Source organism: Manis pentadactyla, chromosome 8, assembly GCF_030020395.1.
Source record: "Manis pentadactyla isolate mManPen7 chromosome 8, mManPen7.hap1, whole genome shotgun sequence".
In the NCBI taxonomy this organism is placed as follows: Eukaryota; Metazoa; Chordata; class Mammalia; order Pholidota; family Manidae; genus Manis; species Manis pentadactyla.
The window spans coordinates 105,822,864-105,848,217 of record NC_080026.1 but is presented as its reverse complement, the minus strand read 5'-3'; the positions used below and the strand labels follow the sequence as shown (position 1 = coordinate 105,848,217).

Sequence of the window (25,354 nt, the reverse complement as noted above, 5' to 3'; positions counted from 1 at the left end):
TCCTCTTCCTCCAGCCTGTGGGGTGGGATGGGGGAAGAGCTTGGGTCCCACTATATCACAGCTCTGCCACTTTACCTTTCTGTGTGTGGTTTTCTCTTCTTCACCAGGTATATGTGGTCTGTTCTGCAGGCCTCAGGTAGTTTTTAGGCTTAGTTGTATTTACTGTAGTTGTTTCCTTGGTGTGTGTGTGTGGGAGGAGGTTTCCACATTGCCTTCCTACTCTGCTATCTTTTGCCCCCGCCCAGAACTATCTTAATATTACTACTAATGGGTATAAGCCTTCTTTTTCAGGTGATAAAAATGCTGCACAATTGCACAACACTGTGAATATACAAAAAAACCATTAAATCATACACTTTAAATGGATGTGAACTGGTATGGTATGTGAATTACATCTCAATAAATCTGTTTTGTTTTAGTGGAAAAAAAAATCAGAAGTGACAAAATGTAAATATAAAAACTGTAAGACCAAGTGGGATTTATTCCCAAAATGCAAGACCCATTCATTACTTGAAAATCAACCAGTGTAATATGCCATATGACTAGTGTAAAGAAGAAAAATCACATGATCTTATCAACTGATGCCACATTTGACAATATCCTAAGTCCATTCTTGATTAACAAACACATAAAAAATGATCAATAAAATGAAAGTTCCTAAGCCTAGTTAAGGGCAGCTACAAAAAAACCCATACAACTAACATGATACTTAACTATGAAAGATCAAATGTTTTGGAGATTAGAACAAGTTAATAAGGATGTCTGTTCTCATTCCCAGTCAAAACCATACCAAAATTCCTCACCAGTGCAATAAGCCAATAAAGATTGGGAAGGAAAAAATTAAAATTTCCCTATTTGTACAGAGTACTGTATATATAAAGAATCCCATGGAATCCACAAAAAATCTCCTACAACTAATAAATACAGTAAGCAGGGTTACAGAATATAAGACAAACAAAAATCAATCATATTCTATATACTTCTAATGAATAATTAGAAATTGAAAAAAATTTAAATACATCACTTACAATAGTCCCAAAAATAGTAAATATTTAGATATAAACCTAATGAAACATGAACAGGATGGATATGCTGAAAACTATAAAACACTGATGAATGAAATAAAAGAAGACCAAAATAAATGGAAAGACAATGTATTCAAGGAATCGATGATTCAACACAGAGATGTCAATTCTCCCTAAGTTAATTAATAAGGATTATGTACAGATACAAGCTATTTCCAAACAGATATGGAAAGGTAAAGGAAGTAGAATAGTCAAAACAATTTTGAACAGTTCACTGTTATCTTCTGTACCAGATTATGAGCTCTATGATGTTACCACTGCATTAGACTGTGAGCTCTGTGATTACTGTATTCCTAGGGATGTGCTGGCATACATGAATGAAAGTTGGCTAATTTGGGGGGCTATAGAGAAAAAAAAATCACTTCTGTCCTTAGCTCTCTTAGTCCATTCAGGCTGCTATAGCAAAATACCATAGACCTGGTGGCTTATAAAAAACAGAAACTTATTTCCCACATTTCTGGAGGCTGGAAAGTTCAATCAAAGCACTGGCAGGTTCAGGGTCTGGTGAGAGCCTTCTTCCTGTTCAAAGACCTCTGTCTTTTGCTGTGCCCTCACATGGCAGAAGTGGGGAAGAGGTGAGAGAGTTCTCTGGAACCTCTTTTATAAGGACATTAATCCCATTTATAAGGGCTGCACCCTCATGACCCAAACACCTTCCCAAAACTCCACCTCCAAATACTATCACACTGGGGATTAGGTTTCAACATATGAATCTGGGGTAGGGAGCAGTACTGGGGACACACAAGCATACAGTCTGTAAGCATCAGTCTTATGGAGGAGTAGATACAGTCTGGTGAGCCATTATTTCTATGAACCTTTCCCCTCCATAAGCCATTTCTTTGATGAATCCTTCTCTTCAGATACTTTTTTCACTTTCTACCTTATATATTGATCTGAATGCTTTTAAACTATAAATGCACTGAGAACAGGATTTGTGTAATGTTCACAATGCCCTGCATATAAAGGTATTTAAAACAGTAAATATTTGGTTTTTTTAAAACTAACAGAATAAAAATTGGCTGGTATTTTTTGCGGGGGGTTGTACAATTCTACATATTTTACTCCATGTATTGGTGTGTAACTACCATCACAACTGAGGTATAGAACAGTTCCTTCGCTCCAAACAACTCCATCATGTTACCTCTTTGTAATCACCCTCTCCCCTAGCCTGTGTAAAGCACTGAAATGACCCTGAAGATGGACTTAAAAGCCAGAGGAGCAAATCTTGCTTCCCCCATCTCATGCTCCCTGCTAGAATCACATCATACCATTTCAATTTATGTTTGCAACGTGATCATCACTGGCTTTATCAGAAGGCCCTTACTCTAGCTCCTTCTTTTCCTGGAATATACTTGGAGTTCAAATATGCTTGCTGAATGAACAAAGGAGGATTCGGCCAAACAGAAATTAGAGAGAAGAATCACATGTAACTCTTTGGTTAGAAAAAACTACAAAGTACAATCAGGAAAGAACAGAGCTTCATTCCTTGCCCTTAAACCCTCAACACTCCCTAATATCTATGGAAAAGTCTTAATTCTTTATCCTAGTATTAAAGGCTTTTCATAATTCGGATCCAAATTATCTTTCTGACATTATTTCCTACTACTCTTTCTACAACTAAGAAAAATACCTGCAACTCACTCCTACTTCTTTGACAGTGCCTTTGCCCCAACCTCTACTGAAGTAATAGCCCAAAGTGGCCATTTTGTGTCTTATGATCTTGCTTCTCAGTCAGTGCTGATTAGATTAGACTGCTGATAAAACAGAGACAAATTCACCTGTAGGCTAAAATATCAGATTCCTGGGGTTTTTAAATAGGAGACTTAAGAGACTGAGACCATCAAAGGATCTAAGATGCTTGAACTGGTAAATCATGTAGAGTTGGGACAATTATATAGGGCTTTTTTTGCAAGTGGAAAGCAAGCACTAAACAACTAGCAGGCAGAGAATACATGAAAAAAACCAAGCTCCTCTTGAAAAGCAGAGAAACCATAGTTCCAGCTACTCTGTAGCCCAGGTATCCTATTTTCTATCTTCAAAATGCCCACAAGAAGTCTATTACATACCTACAATAAACCTCCTTCAATCAAGGTAGTTTAAGTGGGCTTCTGTTCCTTAAAACTACATGAACCCTAATATATCAGCCAAACCCTATACTCTTTTTTCACAGATTCTGTACATTTCTGCCTCCATGCTTTAGATAGCTACATACACCTTTGATTTTCTCTATTAAAGTACAAATTAAGTTGGTTACATATACTTAGAACAGTATACACCAAATTTAAAAAGGTTTCTACTTTTACACATCAAATGATACTATTGAAAAAGTATAAAGACAAGCCACAGAATAGGAGAAAATATTTCCAAATCATATATCTGATAAGGGTCTAGTATTCTGCACATATATAGAGTTCACATAACTCAACAATGAAAACACAAAAAGCTCAACTAAAACGGGCAAAGGACTTGAACAACCATTTCTCTGAAGAAGATATACAACTGGCCAACAAGCGTATTAAAAGATGCTCAACATCATTAGTCATTAGGAAAATTCAAGTCAAAACCACAATGAAATACTACTCCACACCCACTAGGATGGCTCTAATTTAAAAAAAAAAAAAAAAAAAAGGAAAATGAGAAGCGTTGGAGAGGATGTGGAGAAACCAGAATCCTTTTACATTGCTGGAGGGAATGTAAAATGGTACAGCTGCTATGGAAAACAGTTGGGTATTCCTCAATAAGTTAAATATTATCACATGACCCAACAATTCCATTCACAGGCATAATAACAAAAGAACTGAAAAGGTGTTCAAACAAAAATCTGTACTGAATGTTCACAACAGCACTAATCATAACAACCAAAAGATGAAACAACCCAAATGTCCATCAACAGATAAGTGGAAAAACAAAATGTGGTTTTATATATCCATATAATGAAATACCATTCAGCCAAAAGTAATGAAGAACAGGTATGTGTTATAACTTAGAAAACCTTGAAAACATTATGCTAAATGAAGGGAGAAAGACAGAAAAGGCCACATACCATATGACTTCATTTATATGAAATATCCAGAATAAGCAAATACATAGACAAAACATATATTAGTGGTTGCCAGGAGCTTGGGCAGAGAGGGAAAGGAGTGACAGGTAACGGGTATGGCGTTTCCTTTTGGAATGGTGAAATGTTTTAGAACTAAAGAGTGGTAGTAACTATACAACACTGTGGATCAATGAAATGTCACGAATGGTAAGTTCTATGTTATATGTATTTTACCATAGTAAATATTTTTTTAAATATTTCTAAAACTGAATTTCCGATTATCAGTTTTTTAAACATGGTTACAAGTTTAATTAACAGCATAAACTTGTATCTTTCAGCAAAAGTATGCCTAAGAAAAGTCATGTCTAAACCACACATTTTTGTAAAATAAGAACTGTTTCAAGGAAATTCACTTTCTTTTTCTGGTTCTGATATTAAATGTTAAGTAGAAAACTAAATTCTGCTGGGTGGAACTTTTGAAACAAAATACAAAAATGACTTCAGACTCAAAGCTGTTTATCCTACATGAACTGTTTTTAAGTTTTATCAAATCTAGAGTGCAGGTTTTAATATTTAGAATTATTGAAAGGTTTGGTGATGATAAACAAATGTCATTTAGTGTGGATTCATAAGACTAAAAAATGATAAAAGATGTATGTGTTTGCTATCAATAAAAGATCAAAATACAAGTGCAAGAAAAAGTTGGACAGATCTAGGTCTTCCTAAATTGAGTAATTTGTTTTGCTAATTAGAAAAGCTATAAAGAAAACATTTACTTCACAAGTGAGAAAAGTTTAAAAAGACACTTCAAAATCTGCAACAACATGAAGACAGTATTTGTAATGCAAAGTTCAACACTTCTTTTACACTACTAACATTGTTGAGTTATAGAAGTATATTATAGGATGGGACCATAATCTATATAAAAGTTAGTCCTTTAAATATGGACTGTTTTGCAAACACATGGTAACAAAAGAGTTTAGGCTTCACCAAAAATTAAATTGATACGGTGGCAGACCCCAAGTCTTTAACTTTAATTAATCCTTCAAAAGAGCACCAGAGGTGAAATCATTTATGCTTGTTTGTACCACCTCAACTATTTACATACAATGTCTAAGTATTTGCCTGGGGAGCAATCTTTTTTATCTAGGATATTAAGAGCACTTATTAATATTAATATACAACTGTAGTTGCTTAGTTGGCTTCCTAACGTATCTCAGCTATGACTCCCCTCCAAAGTTCAATTCTTCAATCCTATCTCTTTTTTTTTGGCAAACACGTGTATGTTTTAATTGACACATGATGAAAAGCATGAGTTTTTTAACTGAAGTATTGTTGATATTGGTCTTAAATTGTACAACACAGTGGTTGAACAGTTACCCATATTATTAAATCCTCACCCCCTCTAGTGTGGTTAGTATCTATCAACATAGAAAGACGTTACAGAATCATCTTCAATTCTATTTTACATTGGCCCAACTGATTTCTCTCCCACAGAATCATCTAAAACCAAGTACCAAACATAGTTTGAAAATTTATACCATTAAAGTAACAAGTGGAAAGCTTCCCAGAGTGACCATTTCAAAGGTTTCTATCATTTGCCTATGTTAAATTCTGATACATTAAAAATTTTTTCAATCCAATAAATCTTTGTGTTCCCATTATATACAAGGCTCTATATCTTTAAGCAGAGACAAAAAGGAAAAAAGACATGTTTTCCTATCTCCAGGGTATTTGCATCTTACTAGAAGAGACACAGACACATACAAAGAATTATGAAAGTCTTAATACTTTGTTTTTACTTCATTCAGTCCTCAAAAATGGTTGGTGAGTATACTGTTACCATCCACTTTTATGAAGCCATGTATAGAACTTAGGCATTGGATAAACAGACTTGATGTTACAACAACAACCTTACATTCTCAGGGTTTTCCCTCAAGTTGTTTCCTTTCTGATTCACAACAGCAAAACAACTAGCCTAACAGTTGTTCTGGCTCTCTTCCTCCTCATTAAATCCTTACAAACATGGTAGATGTAATTTTTCACATGACTCTCCATTTCATACTTCCCACTTTCCTCAAAAGAAAATCAGATTAAAAGTTCATATTCATTAAAGCCTCACAAAAAAGGCTAGTAGTAAAAGCACATGTAACTCAATTTGTTAGCTATCCCTTCCAACAGGCATTTAATATTATTTACATCAATTATCTGGATATCTCATTTTAATAAGGAGACTGACAAGCACCCATAAACTATCCAAGTATATCCAAGCTCCAGTTTCACAAGTCCCAAATCATCTGCCAAACTGCTACAAGAGTCACTTTTCTAAAACGCAATTCTAAGATGTGCCCTTGTTTTAAAAACCATTCAAAAGTCCTATGAGTTACCACCTTCATGACATCAGTTCAAATTACTTAGCTCTGTCATACACACTCCCTCATAATTTATTCCCAACCTTTTTGCTTCAGTTTTTGCCAATCTGCCTCACCTGCCCTAAGGACAGTCATATAATGAATATCTGCAGTCCTAAAAGTGCTGTGCTATTTCATGTATAAATTCTGCATATGCTGTTGTGTACCTGCAGTCTCCTCAGCCTCATTTCAATCCTCTTCATTAGCGAAAGACCAGACATTCATGTTCCCCTACTGTGCAGAGGTCCCTAACTTCCTACCAAACTGCCTTCATCACTCCTTCCGTGCTACTGAGTCATCCTTGTACATATTCTTTTGTAATAGTAATCAGGTAATACTGTAAGTGCTGAGTTATAGGTCTCTTCCCCAAAATAGTCTGTTTATCTAATTTCCTTAGTGCCTCATATACATATTAGGGCTCAACAGCATTTGCTGAATGAATGGTAAGAAACTGCAAAATAACTCATAAGAACTGTATATGCTTCGCTGTAAGGGTCCGCAAACAAAGAAAGGTTCAGTAGCAATCTTTACACTTGTGAAGGATGATTATGTAAAAGAATTGATGGTTCTTTGTGGCTCTAAAAGGCAAATTAGAACCAGAAACATTACAAAGATACACTGCGCTTCCACATAAAGAACCTTCTAACAATTTATACCCTCAATAAGCTTCTTTGAGGAAACTGAGCTTCTAGTTTGTGAAAGAATTCAAGCAGAAGCCAAACAACATCTATCAGGTGTCTAAACTCTAAGAATACAGAGGTAAACTGTTGTTACTTTTATGGTTGTTACTTTGTTTTGTTGAGATTTTGCTCGTGTCTGATATGGAAGTACTTCCTAAATTGATAGTATGCATGACAGAATCTATCTTACAGTAGCCTAGTTGAAATCCCTCTCCTAATTAAGGTAATTGTCTTTTTTTTCCTACATAATGTTATGTCCCCATTAAATTGACAAGTAAATCAAAAGATTACATTTTGGTGGTTTCATGAGAAGAGCAAAACGATCTTATTAAAATATGTAGACAATTATTTTACTCAAGAAAACTTTATAGTGACTACCTCTTGAAATTCTTCCTTCATGTGGTATAATTCTGTTATTTTATTTGTATGCCCAATTTTGAAAGTTAATCACTGTCCTAAGTCTTCATGACAGTGATAATGTGCTTCTGGGAGTGTATCAAAAAGATGAGTATCATTGTCTGGTTATGTGTTCAATTATTGTGCTGGTTACCTATAAAGTAATTATCAAAAGTTTTAGTCATCTGGGTAACAAATTTTAGTGCTCAACACCCAATTCTGGATCACAACAAATCCTTTGTTTTCTAAACACCCCAAGCATTACCAATCTCTTTAATTCTAAGTAGTATCAGTGAAGTTAAAAAGTCAATCCAACAGAGGTGGGGTGATGGGTAAAACTTTAATTAACTTACTTTGGGAACTTAAATTTCTACACAATGTATCTTCCTATTAATGAGCTATTCATTTGCTCCCCATGGGTGAGGGAAATTTTCAATTCTTTTTGCTAGATTTGCCATGGTGCTGTAGGAGAAATTTCCCTTTTAGCACTGTACTCAAGTAATAATATGTTGTATAAAACTGCTTTTCAATACCTGAATCTATCATTCTAACAACCTTTCAAGCCTAAAATAAACCTTACATATACAAACTGTCATTAAAAAACATTTCAGTTGCAAGACAGGGCCTGTCAAGAGGCCATGACGGGTTGGGGACATCAGGGAAGTTAAAAGGGGAGGCATAAAGGCAAATCTTTAAGGAAAGAAGTTAACAGAAATCTCCACAAAGGCATTGAGGTAAGCAGAGTAGAAAAATAAACATGAAGATAATCTGTAGTAATACTCTGAGGCCCACAGGCCAAAGTACAGAGCTAACCTCCAATTAATATTTATACTTCTCAGCAATTTTTCTCTGTACAAACCTCTTCAGACTCATTCTCTAACAGCCCCTCCTATCTCTCGTTAACCATTAACTCCACATCCTCTGTTTTCTTTATCTTCTTTCTTACTGCCTTAACTGGAATAGTATGGAAACAAAGTATTTATCTTTAGTTGTATTTTATACTCCCTGTCCTGCTCTTCAAAGCAGATAATAGGAACATTTTATGTTTTTCTAACAACACCACCACAAATTAAACTGTTGTGGTCTGAATAACTTTCTCCTTGGACTACAAGAAAAAAGTATGTCCCCTACTTGACTAGAAGATGACTAAAAACAAGATGAAAACCAAATTTGGAAATTCTGAATAATGCCTAGTGTATGATGGGTAGTTGTACATTACAATATTTGGGAAAATACGAGAAAATAGCACATAATTTGATTTCAAAACTATCATGTTTAGTTCCAAACTTAAAATGTTTTTATCTGCATGGGGTTAGAGACAAACAGATGGAAATTTTTTTAACCAAGATGTTTCCTAAAGTAAAATTCAAATTAAAAAAAGAAATAGAAAAGCCAAATTCAAAGGTAAATTACATAACCAAGTTCACTCTCAAACTTAGCTCTAAATAGGAATATAACTTTTAGCTTGGTTTCCTAAGGTAAACTTCTCTTAATCGCAGGAAAGAGCCTGCTGAAAACCAGACAGTCACATGGGTTTTCCTCTCTGCTTTTGGCCACAGAAATAGGAAAATGCAAAAAAGGCTGAAACATCAAATTCTGGAGGGGAATAAGTCATGTGCAATGTGCAGGATTTTTTTCTTAAAGGAATGGAAAAGAATTACAACTAGCAGCACAAGGAAAAAAAATAAACACCATTTTGAAAGGCCAAAAATAAGGAGAAATAAAGTTATGACCCCACACTGAAAAGACCCGAGTTTTTTCAAATAAAAGCTTTTCAAAGAACAGGCAAGGATGGCTTTCTAAACAGCACAAAATGAAAGTTAAAAGACCCGCCCCAATAATAAAAAGGAAGCTAAGATTTAATAAGGCAGAGATAATGAATTCAGCAAAATACTTCTATATTTATATTTATTCTTATTATATCTCTATACTCATCAATTACATAGTATCCAAATATGAACCAATTTTAAATTAATAAAGCAATGTGAGCTATAAGTACATGTTGTACCTTCTTTAAGTTATTACCTGAGGAGACCTGCCTATTAGCAATTATTTCAGTGTAGTCTGGGAACCACCTGCATCAGAATCAGTAGGGGGTCCTTGTTAAATATTTGGATTCCTGCTGACCCCTACCCAAGAACTACTGAATCAAAGGGGGTCCTCAATTAATTTGCATTAACAACCCTCTCCCTTCAGGTAATTTTAAACACTAAAGTTTAAGAATTACTGTAGTTGGTCCAAGCAACTAACTATCAACCAGAATTATCTGGGGACAACTCAGTGTAGGCAGCAGAGCTCCTAGTAAGAAATAAGCAGCCTCAAAAAGAAATGGCTTTCCCTTTCTGAATACATTTAGAAATGGATAACAGATGTATCACCTCAAAACTTCCAAATGTTTCCACTCTTCCCCAAAGCTTTCTGACCACAACATACTAAGTATGAAATCTGTATGAGTGAGCCAAATTAAATGTTTCATGAACTTAAACTAAAAAATTGGCTTTGCCTGTCTATAAAAGTTCCTTAAAACAATAGAAGATACAAATAATGCAATCTTTCTCAACAGTCCCTCCTTTTAGTTCCTTCTCCAATTTTTTTTCATCAAAGCCTGAATACTTCTGGAGGTTACATATTACCATATTACCATCAGAGTCCATTTAATACCCATCCAATTCCAAACACAAATTAAATTAAAAAATCTACTACACAAATTGTGTAATGCTTTTCATGTAGTACACAAAAAATTTATTCCAGTCTCTTCTTTAAACAGGCAGATTTCAGTGATGTGGCTGAGGAAGTGATTGTGGTGGTCTTGCTGCAGTTTGAGTAATATTTGAATCCTATACCACATAAAACAGGCACTTAAAATATTATCTCATGTAATCCCCATGCCACAGGTGGATTTCACTATTATCCCCATTTTATGGATGAGTTGCCTAAAGTCCAGAGTGGTCAAGTAACTTGCCCAGAATTATGCATCTAGTAGGCCAATGCAAGTCCAGGCAGCCTAACTCCAGAAACAGCATTTTTAACTACTACACTACCCTATAGTGTGAAGAAGACACTTGCCAAACGCAAGTGCCCTGAATCCAACTAGTAGGGCTTCTGGATTCTGGAGAATCTAATTTTTTAAAATGTGCTACTAGGTGGTTTTGAAGTACAACAGGCTACACACTACTGCACTAGGCTGTATAAACACACACACTTGCCAAAGTAGAACATTGGCAACCTTTGAGGAATAACTCATGGTCTGGAAGTTAGTCTCAAATTCCACTTATTATTATTTATTATTATTATTATTATCCCATTCTCTCTCTTATTCCAAAGAAATTATAGGAAAAAAATATTTAGAATTTACTGAAGAAAAAAATTAGAGCTTCTGGTCTGTATATACAGGTAACTAAACAAAGATCACTGGTGATTGCTCTGAGGCAGTATTAGACCTTTGCTGAAAAAAAACGTTCAGGACAGAATTTAGAGTTCAAGGGGATATTTCTATCTCTTGTAAACCTCATTTTACTAATGAAAAAACATCCTGTGTTTTTAAGCAGCCTGTTTAACTCAGTTTACATTTGTAATATTTAGTCAGCAAATATCTGAGATCTACAAGTGTGTGCAAGACAATCGTGTAATATAGTATCGCTGCATACTGAAGCTGGAAGGAACTCTAAATCTCCTAATTTCACAGATAAGGAAACTGAAGTCAGAAATTTAGTGATTTGCCCAGGTTCACAAAATTGTTTAATGGAAGAAGCAGCTACCCAAAGCCAATTTTCTCATCTCTCAAGACAACAGTATTTCTCACTATATCAAAAGCTACGTTTTTATTTGTAATTTTCTTATAACTCATAGAAATCAGCACATTAGCTTCAAATCCTAGGAATTGGATTTTTGTCTAGTTCTGATGATTCTATTAATTTTCTGACTCTGAGCAAATAACTGTGAAATAAAAATAAATCCTACACTTCTAGGTCTTAGGAATATTGCAAGAACCAAAAAAGAAAGCTTATAAAAGAAACTCACATGAAAATAATTTTGGAAAAATATGAAATTATACAGAATTAAAATATACTTTCACTTATTTTTTAGAGGCAAATAGTACTGGTTGTTAAATTACGTAATACTGCTCCAAACAGTCTAAGCTGAAAGTCCTTGCAAATCATCTCTCTAGGACTACCTGAAGGACAACTCATTGCCATTGTCTAACTCATTTCCAATGTTAAATTAATAACATTATTATTACCTTACCATTATTACTACCTTTTATGTCTACCAAATAGAAGATCTCTGAGAACAGCACTGTTAATTTTCTGTAAGGTATGAAACAGTGAATACAGTGATCCCTGAAGTTCCTTTTAGTTTAAAGAATGTTGATTTTACAGTATGACATAACTCCTCCCCAAATAAAAATCTTTTAATCAGTATTTCTATGCCAAATAAAGTGTGAAGTTTAATCAATAGTAATGTACAAGTGCCGATTTATCAGTTGTGACAAATATACCACAGTAATGTGATACTGACAATAGGGGGACTGCATGAGGGGTATATCAGAACTCTCTACTTTCTTTGCAACTTCTCTATAAACCTAAAACTATTCTAAAATAAAAAGTATTCAAAAAAATAAAACGTAAATCTCTATGTCCATTTTTAACAGTTCAGGAAATTTCCACCAAACAAGTAACTCTAAAACTACTCTGTTTTTCGGATATAATGTTAAAATGTTCATGCTGCTTTAGCACTTACAAAATAATACGTTCTACCTGATTTACACTCAGATTATCACATTTCTAACTGTCTACCTTAAAACCACAAATTTCTAAGGTGAAGTCCTTGAACCAATGCTGGATTTCCAGTGTGTTATTTTGTTTTGTGGTTTAAGAAAATACTGGATCTGAGGGGGAGAAAAAGGGCCAGACAAGGGAAAAATTCAAAAGGCTTTGTGCCATTAGCTCCCAATCTAATAGTATAATGGGTAGCTTCACAACACTTTAAAATCCTAATACACTCTTACTTTTATTCTAGAGCAAGTAATCACACATACTTTTCAACATTTTATTAATATGCAAATAATGTCCAAAGGAGTTTCATTAGACATAGAAACAATTTTTGCATTTATTTTTATAATCTCCTGTAGTAATAACAAAAATGTAATATTTCTATCAAGATATTTCTTCATTCTCCTTATAAATAATTATACCACACTATATTAAGGAAATACTTGACTTGGAGAGTATAAAATCTTAAAATTTATCACAAGTTTGACATTTTGCCTTTTCTTTATTGAAATGTTGAAGAAGGGATTTTTTGAGAAACTGTTTTTGAAACTGTAGATTTTATTTTAGTTGGCTGGGAAAAATACACACTGTGGAACAAGAAAGGGAGCCCTATTTGATGGAAGTCTATGATGACTCAGTCAGGTGAATTACAATTTTGTTAACTGGTGTAAATCCTTGGTGGAAAAAGCATGTGGTTGACTTTGTTGTTTCTGAGAACCTTAAGTTAAGAAAAACTGTACCTATAGAATTTAAAATTCTTAATACACTTAACAATTTTCATACTCAGGAGAACAGATGTGAAAAGATATCACTAAAGCCTTTTAGCTTAACTGTATTAGAAAGAGCTTTGTGAAAATAATTTTTTACCACAGTATTTATCAAGTTTCAAAAGTCAATAATTAGAGAAAGCTACATGGATCCTTATGTTCCAGAATCTATAGTCTCCTTTTCTGATAGAAGGAAAAACAAATCGTCAATACTTTTTTACCTACCTTAGCTATACCCTTTAAAAGACATTAATTTTTTTCAATCATAATGAACACTTTATAAAAATTATCAACATTAACAGGGGACACAGAAACCTGTGTGCTTCCAATAGTAACTATACCAGTGCAATCTGAACAAGCCTCAAAAGTATTAAATGGCTAAAGAAAAATACATCTATAAGGAGTATATCTACCTAAAAATAAACCATTCTAGTATGAAGACATGAATTTGCCTTCAGGACCCATAAAAATGGTTTAAAGCTACTTTATTTTTAAAACAGACTAATAAACAGATCCTTGAGAAACAAAGACTGACTTGGAAAAACAAGACTTTTTTTTGGTTTTGTTTTTCTTTTCAGTTTTCATCTCCTCCTCACTGCTAAGTTGGTGATAGTGGTACCCACCCGGCATTTAGAAGGGCCAAGAATCTGAGGGAATGCTACTTCTAGAGATTCATAGTCAAGTCACCATAAACACAGAGATGCCCACGAGAAGCTGAGGCAAGCCTCCATCAGGGACTTAACTAGAACACACCTCCTCTGGAAGGGAGGGAAAGGAGATGAAGAGAACAGTCCCATCCTGGCCAAATACCTCTGTCTACATGATTTCTATCCTACTCAATGAGGTACCATCAATTATGTATTGTAATTGAACATAACTTTGTAGATTAATAAATTTATTGCTGTAAAATGTTCTCCTCTATTTATGTTTTAAAAAAAAACCCATGAGTCTTTAAAAGTATTTGTTAGATTTTTGCTCAGTTAAGGCAAAGAGAAGGAAGTGGAAAGGAGAAGGGGAAAATGGAGCATAATTAGGTGGAAGAGAAAGGAGCCACAGGTGAACAGAAGTTGTGATCGAAACATAAACCTGTACTGAAAATCAGGAATCTTGGTTTCTAATCCCAGCTCTGGCGTCAACTAACTATCTTCGTTAGACAGTGAGCTTCCTCATCAAAAAATAAAGTGGGGGTAGGAGTTGCCTCTACAAGAATGCATCCTAGAATAAGGTATCCCCTAAGGGAGCCCTCACCTGGAGCCTGGGGGCCAGGGTCGGGTTGGGTATGATTTCTGATTTTTCTGCCTGGGAATGGAAGATTTGTTCAAAATTACACTACCTACATAAAAGGAAAGAGGGAGAGTCTGTGACAGTTGCTAATTCAACGTAACCATACTGGAGGGCTCTTCATACCAGCACTAGGTATTGTAGATTCAAAGACATAGTTTGTCTTTATGGTGTTCAGAATCGACTTAAGGTTTTGACTAACTGTGCCTCTAACTCTGCCCTTTCCCAAGAATGATATATAAAGGAAGCAATGACACCTAGAATCTTGACATTCAAATATCAATCAAGAAAAATGAGGCTTTTCTCAATTAAGAAATTTAACTTCAGGGCACCTGTGTCCTGACTTCAATGATCTGATATACATGATTAATGTGACTATATGAATGTCAACTAGCTATATTAATTTAAGTCAGGGACCATTGTCCAAATCATCTCTATTCCCAATAGGTGGCTCAGAGCCATTACTCTGGGTATACTGGTTGAATAAGTGATCTCCAAAGCCCATTCCAGTTCTAAAATTGCCTGATACCTGACATTAAAACATGACCAATAAATACTCAAGGCCACACAAGGTCACCAATATTAAAATTAACTCACCTCGAGAACTTTTAAAATTTTGCCACTCAGGTTTTAAGTATATTTTTGCAACTACAGGCACAAATACTGATCTTACTACTATATATTTCATTCTATGAGTATCACAAAATTAGGATTTCCCCTTTAATTGGTAAATTTATACCAGCAGGAAAATTAAAAAGTGATAAAGTATAAAAAGGATTAAGAAATATTAATTACGATCAGAAAATTGTGCCCTTATGTCTACAAATATGCACACTAATTGTAATCCTTTAAAACTTGAACTGCCTAATTTATTTACTTCATTTCGGGTTTTTGTCAAGCTCCCTGAAAAGGAAAGAAAAACACAGGCGAGAGAACTTTGATAAAGTCAGGTTTTACAACTGGGGAACACTTTATTTGCTGGGAGATTAAAAAAAAAAAAGCACATCAAAATCTGACTCAAGGGAAATTGCTTTTTCATTACTGTGCAATAAGATGAGTATTTTCTAATTTATCCCTATCAATACCCCATTCTGAAGTCTGCACTGTCCAGCACCATAATTTAATTTCGAGAATAGCAGGTCAAATCACAAATACGATACCATAAAAATTAAAAAGTTACTGAAAAAAGTGTAGGCCTACCTACCAGAAGTAGAGAAGACGGATTTTCTAGATAAAGTGCCATAGCAATTTCGTTTTAAAGGCTGGTATCAAATTCTAAACACCAAACTTACTGCATTTTAATAAAGGCCACAGAAACAAATGGTTAAACACCAGGAAACACAACCACTTCTAATGTCAGAATTCCCACTTAAATGGGTTTACACTCCAAGCACACATACAGCTCTAGCGAAATGACTTCCTTTTCTCTTTCACAACCACACCCGTACACACACACCGTCTTGTCCCCTCCACGCCCAGTATTGTGCTAGTAATCCTTGTAGTACAATCCAAGTAACTTGGGAACGTAGACAGATGTCTGCTTTTCCCGAAGAGGCAAACTGTAGATGAGACACTAACACGCGGGCAGGACCTGAATACACAGAAAGCAGGTATACATAGCAGGTATAGCCTCCAGCCGACAGGGGAACAGAAAGATTCGCTCCCCACGGAGCTCACACTTTCTCCTCTAGACAACACAATGCAGACCCAGTTCCTCTTCCCCCGGTGACAAATCAAAGCCAAGTCCTGACGTAAGCGAGAGCAGCCGCGCTGGGGCCCCCCCCGAAGCCGCTCTCTGCCAGCTCCCAGCCTCGGCCTCGAACCCGCCCCGAGCCCAGCGCAGCCTGCGCAGTACCTGGCGAAGAAATCGGCGAGGCCGCCGCTCCGTCGAGCCCTGGCCGAGTTCCCCGCGGGGCCCTGCTCCGCGGCGGGCAAGGGCACCGGCGGCCCCGCCGGGGGCAGGTGGTCGCGGGCGCTCTGGCAGCGGCTCACCTCGAACGTGTTCCGAGAGTTCAAGTGAACGTCGGAGAAGCCGAGCAGAGGCTCCGCGCCCGCGGACCCGCAAGTCCTCCCGACCGAGGCGGCGGGGGACGCACCCTCCTCGGGACCCTCTGCGCCGGCTCCCCGCCGCTCCAAGTCGTCGTTGCTGCTGCCACCGCTGGCTGGACTGCCCCCCGAGCCGCTGTCCGCGCCTTCTGGCTTTTTGGGGTCCGCCGCCACCAAGCAGCAGCTCCGCAGCGGGTCCTCGAGTGCCGCGGCCCAGTCGGACGGGCTACCCGCACCGTCTGCGCCCTCGTCGCCAGGCCCCTCCAGGCAGAGGCGGCGGTGGCGCGGATCCCGGCCGCCGGCTCGGGCCAGCCCGCGAGCTTCCTCCGAATCGCGACAGTCCTGGCCGGGCAGAAAGTCCGAGTCCCCGTTGGTCATGCCTCTGTGCCGCGGCGCGCAGGCATCCGCCGCTTCCGCGCTTTGGTGCTTGGAGGCAGCAGAGTCCGGCGGGCAAGCGTCTGAGGGCGGCGGGGCGCGAGTCTGGCAGGCGGAGAGCGGACAGAAGTACAACCGTGGCTCCAGCTGCCCTCCGGCCGCCGCGAGGTAATGCCGAAGGAGCTGCTGAGGCGGCGTCTCCTCCTCCTCCTCCTCCTCCTCCTGCGGATCCACAGCGCCGACGCCTCCGCCAAAGCCGCCCGTGGCCCGGATCATCTTCCCGTCCTGGCCTATGGGCTCGGGCACCGGCATAGGGAGTAACTTGGGATTCCTTCCCGAGCAGGCTCCCGCATCCTCCGGACCCACCATCTGGGGCCGGGTGAGCGCCGCCCGAGGGGGCGGCGGGACTCCCCGGCGCAGGCTCGGCCCGGGAACGGCCCTGGGTGCTGGGGCCGCGGCGGCCGCCGCCGCAACGTTCCCAGACCCGCCCCTCCCACCCCGGGTTTTGGGCACTTGCGGGAGGGCGGGCACGCGCCTAGGCTCGCGCACGCGCAAACGCCGGTCCGGTCAAGCCCGGACCCGGAGATTCCGCGAACCATAGAGATGGCAGCTAGAGAGACCTGCTCCATAACACTCCGGCGGCCAATCTGGGATTCGCCATCTGGATGGTGGAGGCTGGTTGGCTCGCTGCGAGCATGACAGTTCTTAAAGAAGCACGGGTATGGCTCGTTTCGCAAAAATTCACTCGACGTACTAAATTTATTCGGAGCAGAATACCGGATGTTAAATGTAAGCCCTTTCAGCTCTAATTGGTCACCAGTGGACTTCACGCTTTTACATTCTTGTCCATCGCCTTTGCCACAATTGAGGGCATCATCGCCTGATGCCGACACCCTCTCTTCTCCATTTCATCTTCCACAACACTACCAGTTATCTTTCTTTTCTAGCACTACATTTCACCACATTGCACTTTTTAAAGATTTACATTCTCTCTCAAGGAACGGAGAGGAAGTGGACCAAGAGAGGGGCTATTGAAATAATTCCAGCACTTAGGGCTTAGGTTTGGAGACGCAGAATGAAGAGTCATCTGCAGAATGCAGCTAGGTGAGTCATGAGTGACTTCGCCTGAAAAGAAAATAAAGATGGAGGTGGGGCAGAGACTCAAAGGTGTCATTATTTCAGAATGGACAAAATTGTATTGCGAGGGCTAAAAGAAGCACTAGTTGTGGATAAAATACAGACCACTCACTCTAGAGGTATGTCAGCAAAGGACAGGAATACTAGAACGGAGTAGTAATGTGGGGAAGCCGCATTGTCAAGCCTTTAATTTTTTGTCTTATATATATGTATATACACAAAAGTGAACATATCTATATATGAATAATAATAAAATGTGTAAATAAAATGGGACACCCCATATACCTACCACCCAGTTTAAGAAACATGAAGTGTCTTTTATAATGACCATTTTGAAGGTCCTAAGGAATCACTAAGTGGCAAGGACATAGCAATACATTTACTGCCAAGATCTTTCAGAAGAAGAAATGACTTTCAGAACATAGTAGGAAAAGTAAATATTGGAAGAGAGAAAATATCTGCAAATCATATACCGGATAAGGGTCTAGTATCCAGAATATATAAAGAACTCATTCAACTCAACAACAAAAAAGACAGCACAATTTAAAAATGGGGAAAGGGCATGAACAGACATTTCTTCAAAGATATGCTAATAGCTATTAATAAGCATATGAAATGACATTCAGCATCATTAGTAACTAGAGAAATGCAAATCTAAACTACAATGATATAGCACTCATATCTACTAGGATGGCTATAATTTAAAAAGTGGAAAAATAACAAGTGTTGTAGAAAGTGGAACCCTCATGTGCTGCTGGTAGAAATATAAAATGGTGCACCTATGTGGAAAATGGTAGTTCTTTGTCAAGTTAAACATAAAATTACCATATGGCTCAGTAATCCACTCCTAGGTATATACCAGAAAGAACTGAAAACCTTTTGAACTGAATTGAAAAGAATTGAAATGTTCAAACAAAAACTAGCATATGAATATTCATAGTGCTATTCATAAAAACCAAAGATGGAGACAACACAAATGTCCATCAACAGAGAAATGAATAAACAAAATGTATGGACGATTACTCAGCCATAAAAAATGAATGAAGTACTGACACATGCTACAATGCATGAATATCAAAAAACACTACGTTAAGTGAAAGAAGCCAGACACAAAATGTCACATATTGTATAAAAACCATTTATATGAACTATATCCAGAATAGGTAAATCCATAGAGAAAGAAAGCTGACTGCTGATTGTCCATGGTTAGGGATGGTGGGGGTGGAAGGGATGGACTCCCTACTGGATATGGGTTTTTTGAGGTGGGTAATTAAAATGTTTTGGAATTAGATACAGGTGGTACATGATATTGTGAATGTACTAAATGCTACTGAATTTTACATTTTTAAGTGACTTTATGTGAATTTCACCTCAATAAAAAAATATTGAAGATGTCTAGACATAAGTATAGTTATGTAATGGTAAAGATGAGGGTAGCTAAGAGTCTAATCTCAATTTTTTGTCTTTTCAATCTTTTTCCTCTCTCCCTAGAGAGTTTATCCTTGTAATTCCTGCTGTCAAACCTTTCCAAACTAGTTAACTTATTCCTTTCTAGCTATCACTCTATTTCTCCCTCTATGAACTTATACTATTTTAAACTCCAGTTTCTCTAGTTTATTTTGTTCATCTCTTTCCTCTTCCATGGTCAATAGCCTCAAAAGTTTTATAAACAATAATAGCCCATACAGCCCTACTGTTTTCAGTGCAGATTTACAAACAGAAACATATTTAGTTTTTGTAACTTTGTCTGCAATAATTTATTTTCCATAGTAAATTATGTTAATGGTTCTTGTTAGTGGTTGTATTTTCCACTTTCAACAAGAAAGGTTTCTATCTTATCTGATAAGTAAATCACATCCTATTTTACAAAGAATACAATCTACTTTCAAGGTGTAGCATATGGTCCTTAAGAGTTTGACATTAAAAACTTTTGATACCATATTGCATTACTACAACCCTAAGTGTATAATATATCCTAGTACATGCCTATAAATCAGATGAAACTGTAATGATGAGAAAGGACATTCTCCATCTCTGCTTTAAAATATTAACTTAGAATATGGAAAACTATTGATGAACTTGGATTCTGCTAAGAAAATTACACTTTCATAGATATTCTCAAAATATGTAATTGGTCATATAATTGGTCATATTTACATGTATGATTCAATCCTCATTATTGAATGGTGAAATATGGTGCCATGATCCCATATTATTATTTCACGACAACTGTACTCTAGGAGAGTACAAAGGGTTAGGTAAAAGGCCTCTTCATATCTTTCTTTAACCCTCAACTTTTTTCTTGTTGTACTAGATTCCTACATAGCCTTCAAACTTGCTATTTTAATCACCACCATCATCACCTACATACCCTTAGAGCTGTGCTTCTTAAATTTAACTGCACTTCAGTGACATTTAGGAAGCTTTAAAAATGCTGATATCTGGGCTCCACCCAAGACCAATTAAATCAGTATCTCTGGAGGAGAAGCCCTTACACAAATATTAAAAGCTACTCAGGTAATTCTAATTTATAGCCAAGGTTGAGAAATACTGCCTTATAGCTACCTCCTACTCTCTGCTTACCTGAACAAGCAAGCTTCTTTAAAAAGATGTTTATACATTGTGCATCTCCAGATGCTACCCACATCTGGACACAGTGGATAGTTGAGAAATATATGACCTCCATCTACTCACACAAAATCTCTGACCTCTCTCCAATTTCTTAGACTAGTTATTTGCTTTCATAGAAAGCACCCTTTTTCTTTGTAGTCTGTATCACAGTGTAATTTTACAGCTTTTGGGGCTGGCATTTGTAAACACACACACAATACACTGTTAGCTCTGTGAGGAAAGGGAATATGTCTGTTTACCTTTGTAGTAATCGTATCTGCCAAGTACATAGTAGCTGTTCAATAAACAGTTATTAAAGGAATACATGAATAAACATGTGAAAATATATGCCTAGGCCCCAGGAAATTCTCAACTCAAAAGATTAAGTGTATTTATAATCCTCAGGACTGATTCAGAAACTGCCTGAAGCTGATTCCTGTTCATATTCTTGAACACATGTAATTTCTTTGTCCATGGATAAATGTTTAACCCAAAGATAATTTGTTTTACATAAGTATGCATCAGTGAAACCTAAAATAAATCCAGTGGTTATAGGCTTTCCCCACTATATACTGATCTGAAAGCTAGAAGTCTTTAATGATGAACTGATTAGACAAAAATGTGGTCAATATGTCCATCTGAAAATTGGTCAACAAAACATGGAATAAATTTGTTATCAAAATCCAAAAGAAAGTTTTATAAAGCAATGAGAATGAACAATCTTCTGTGGGACTGTCTACTAGTATTGTTACTAAAATCACCTTCAACATCCATAAATGACTTAAATTCCATGCTTGCCTGCTAAAGTCTCAGCTGGTAAAAAAGGGTGACAAGGTCTAAAATCATGGATTATAGTAGATAACAAATATAGAAAGGATGTGTATTACAGATTACCTCCGCAGGCTGAGATATGTGTGGGAAGTAAATTGTAATAAGATCACAAGGCAGCTTGCTGTTTGGTAAGCCACAGGGGGATAGCCAAAAACCAAGAGACAGATGAAATGTTTTAGAAATGCACACTGATCCTTTGGGGAAACAAACTGATATCACATATCAAGAGGCACTACATGTAATTCTATTCCTGGAGTCTGTCATAGGAAATTATTCCAAAGAATAAAATAAAAGCTGTATAAAGATGCTTAGAGCAAAATGTTTAATAGTTAAAAATTACAAGTTACCAGAAAAAAAAATTACAAATTACCTACATTGTCAGTAAAAGAAGTAGTGTAAGAAAAGCCAGGTATTATCAGTGAAATATTATGAAAATAATTAAAATGATAAAAATGCAGAAATATGGGAAAATTTTACAAAAAATATTAAGTAAGAGGTATAGATACACAATTGCATATCATAATTACAATGATGTATAAAACCGCATTTCTAGCTTGATAAAAGTCACAAAGGACAGTCATGAAAAGAAAATGATGGAGGTTTTGGAGATTTTTATACTTTTCCTTTTTATGATATTCTAAAAACTAATTAAATGTTAACTCTTTAAAAGAATGCTTTGAAATTTACTTCCAAATATATGTCATAGCTATGAATTGTGAAGAGTCACAAAAATTTTTTTATGCTGTAAAAGGCATTCAGCTACATTTCGAGGAGAAAGAATCTATAAGGCTACATTTAAAAACTATATACAAATTTGCAAAAATAATGACAGGTTCTGCAAATAGTTGCTACTGCTATAATTGAAAGGGTATCTCGCCATGACCCTCCTTACCCAGAACAACTCTGGAGACACGGGCCCACGCAAGAGACTTTATTATCTGAAGGAGAGTGGCTGCCCCAGAGGGGGGTGGGGAGAGAGAGAGAGAGAGGGAGCAGCAGAGAGAGCTGCGGGACAGAGAGACAGAGACAAAGAGAGAGAGAGGGACAGAGAGACAGACAGAGACACAGAGAGAGAGGGCAGCAGCGTGGTGCCTTTTATTGCGGCAGATCCGCTAGGCCTGTTGCTTTGGGGGAGGGTCGGGATGTTCAGAGATAAGGCGGGGTAAACCCACTCAAGCCCCAGGCAAACCCAGGCATAATTCTCACCGGCTTCTGTGCTTGGGACCATGGGGCAAATGGAGGATAAATTACTATATTCTTACATTCCTCCCTTTTCTGTTTTATAAGTGGTAGAGAATTTGGGAATGGGTGAAGGTTAGTCTTCAGTAACTGCTTCCTGCTGATTCGGGGCGATGAAGTTCATTTTTGTATTGGTGGGGGCGGTCCTCAGATGAGCCCTTGGTCTGCAGTGGCGATGGCATGTTCCAGGTTCAAAAAGGATCAGCATTTTTGGAGAGGGGTTGGTAATCCTGTAATATAAGCTGGTTAAGGTTTGGTTAGAATTTTTTTGCATTTGGGTTGATTGCTATGTTTACATAGGGTGGCTGAATTAATAGCATTTTGGGGGAAATATATGTAGGCAGAAAGCAACCTGTACGGCAAAGGGAATCCTTGATGGTGCAATCTTTTGGACAGTCTGAAAGAGAAGAAAGGGCTGGCATTGGGAAGATAGGTCTGGTGAGAGAGTAAGTGTTGAGACCAGGGTTAATAATCCTGAAGCATGACGCATGGCGGTTGTAAGGGAGGTCTTAGGACTCCGTGCTGGCAGAAACTTCTTCAGTGATGAGTGGAAGCGGAGATGAGCAGCGCGAAATGTGGACAGTAAGGGGTTCCGTCAGGGTGGAGTAGGAACCTGTGGGAGATTTCGTGGGAGGGGAATAAGCTGAGACAAACGGCTTAAGGTGGGAGTTGTGTATCCAATGGGGAAGACCCTGGAGTTTGACTGCTGTTGGCATGGAAAGGATTACTGTGTATGGTCCTTGCCATTTGTGAGTTAGGGATGGTGTTGCTTGGTGTTTGGAATGGGCATGGTTTGGAGAAGTTTTTTCCCATCTATGGTAATGGCTTTGTAGCGCGGGGAGAGCTGAACTCCCAGGTATGTGACCTGAGCGGCCGACAGCTGAACTTTGGAGGGTGAGACCCGATAGCCGCGTTCTGAGAGAAAGTTTAAAAGGAGAATAGTATCCTGTTGAGAAGTTTGTAGGGACGGGCGGCACAGAAGATCATCTACATATTGAAGGAGGGTGGAGTTTGAGAGAGTAAGGGATTTGAGGTCTTGTGTTAGAGTCTGTTCAAAAAGGTGGGGACTATCTTTAAAGCCTTGGGGAAGGACTTGTTAAGTGTTCTCTGAATATTAAAAATTAACTTAACATAAGGAATTTCCTGCCTTGATTTTTCTCTGGGATACTGGGAGCATATCGAAAGGCTGCCTGCTCAGCTCCCAAGGTGTGCTGAGGTATTGTCTATTTGCTAAAGAGTCCTGCCTTTTACTATGCCGTCTACAGCTGGGTCTGCATGCTAAGTTAGTTGTGCAGTTTGCAAAATTGCCTCGTCAGATCCGGAGGAAAGACAGCATATAGGCCTGGGCCTTTTAGTATGCTAAAGTGATCATTAGCATAATAAAACATGTGCTACTCTTCTTTATCTGGGGAACATTAACTGATCTCACTGAAGAATGTTCAACAGTTTTAGTAGCGGGGGGTGGTGGTTCCTAGCATGTAGTTACATTGCTCTGACTGCAAATATCCTGCCTTGCTTTCTCCAGAGGCTCTCACCTTATTCTGTCTAAGCCTATGGTCCCTGTCTCATTCTCCCCTCTACAGATAGAGACTCTAGCTGCTGCTAGGGAAAAGGGGCGATGACCGCTCTGGCTGCTTCATGCTGAGAGGGGGCGCAGTAAAGGGTGCAGCTAGGTCTCCATCACTGGTCAGTTGAGAGGGCCTTGGAAGGTTGGCACTTCTATTCTGGGTTTCATTTCTACTACTATGCAGTTTTGTGGCTTTTAGGCAAGATAGAACAAATTGTTTTTAGGTTAAGTAGCAACATCTGGAGTTGGATTTTCCATTCTGGAAGGACAAACTTGACGAGATTAAGAATGCATGGCTGAATAAGAGAACTAGAAATATGAAGAGTCTAATTGAGAATCATAGCCAGGTATCATGGGGAAACTAGAATGTTGGATCGAGTTTACATCTCGATGACTAGTATTAGGATTTAGTATAGATAAGACAGCATTATTGAAACAATACTTTTCTCTAAAATCACCCTCATTTTTATTAGAGTATCCAGATTAAGAAAATAATTAACAGTTGGCTTGATTATTTGCATAAGTGCAGCAAGAAGAGTAGTTGATTAAATGGGATCTTTTAAATGTGCTTTGCTGGAACTTTTTGCAAGGAATTTCAGATTGAAGTTTTAAAGGCTTCTCGAGGCCAGACAGCTAAGCCAGACTTGCATCAGGTTGTGCCTGCAGTACCCTGTAGATTTGGGTGAATTCCTCTCTTCCTGAGGTTACTACACCTGCCAGGAAGTGACCTTCCTTACTCACCTGGTAAGGCTGCTGGGAACTTTGTAAGCAAGGTACCAGGCCAGTTCTTCTAAGGGGCTTTGTTGGCTTTATAAAGTCAATCTTAGTTCCTTAAAGCTGTCTGTTCATATCTGAGTTTACACATGTGTCTCTGAGGTATGACATTTCAGTCAAAGCCTTGGTAATATAACCAGTGTTTTTAATTGGTCCTCTTACAAGGAAAGCAGATTCTTATTGAACTTATGCAAATAAACATACTGCCATGAAATATAAAAATAGTCACTGAGAGTTTTTAAATTCTTGAGGGGTCAGGTAGAGAGAAAGATAAAGTTTCAATTCTGCTTATAAAGGCAGTCATTTACTAAACTGTTGTCAGCTTAAGAGAAAAAGCTTAAAA

At 37.9% G+C, this 25,354-nt stretch overlaps 1 protein-coding gene across 6 annotated transcripts in view; it reads right to left on the bottom strand.

Moving 5' to 3' along the window:
- The window catches only part of TBC1D12 (TBC1 domain family member 12), a 157,816-nt gene extending 138,334 nt beyond the window's left edge, over positions 1-19,482 (bottom strand). The window contains exon 1 of one of the 6 annotated variants that reach the window (XM_057506114.1): positions 16,288-19,482. In XM_057506114.1, coding sequence (XP_057362097.1) covers positions 16,288-17,222 — 935 coding nt within the window. In that variant the 5' untranslated portion in view covers positions 17,223-19,482. The remainder of the gene's footprint in view (positions 1-16,287) is intronic. The other 5 variants (XM_036886408.2, XM_036886407.2, XM_036886410.2 and 2 more) reach the window with 5 other exon arrangements.
- Positions 19,483-25,354: the final 5,872 nt, after the last annotated feature.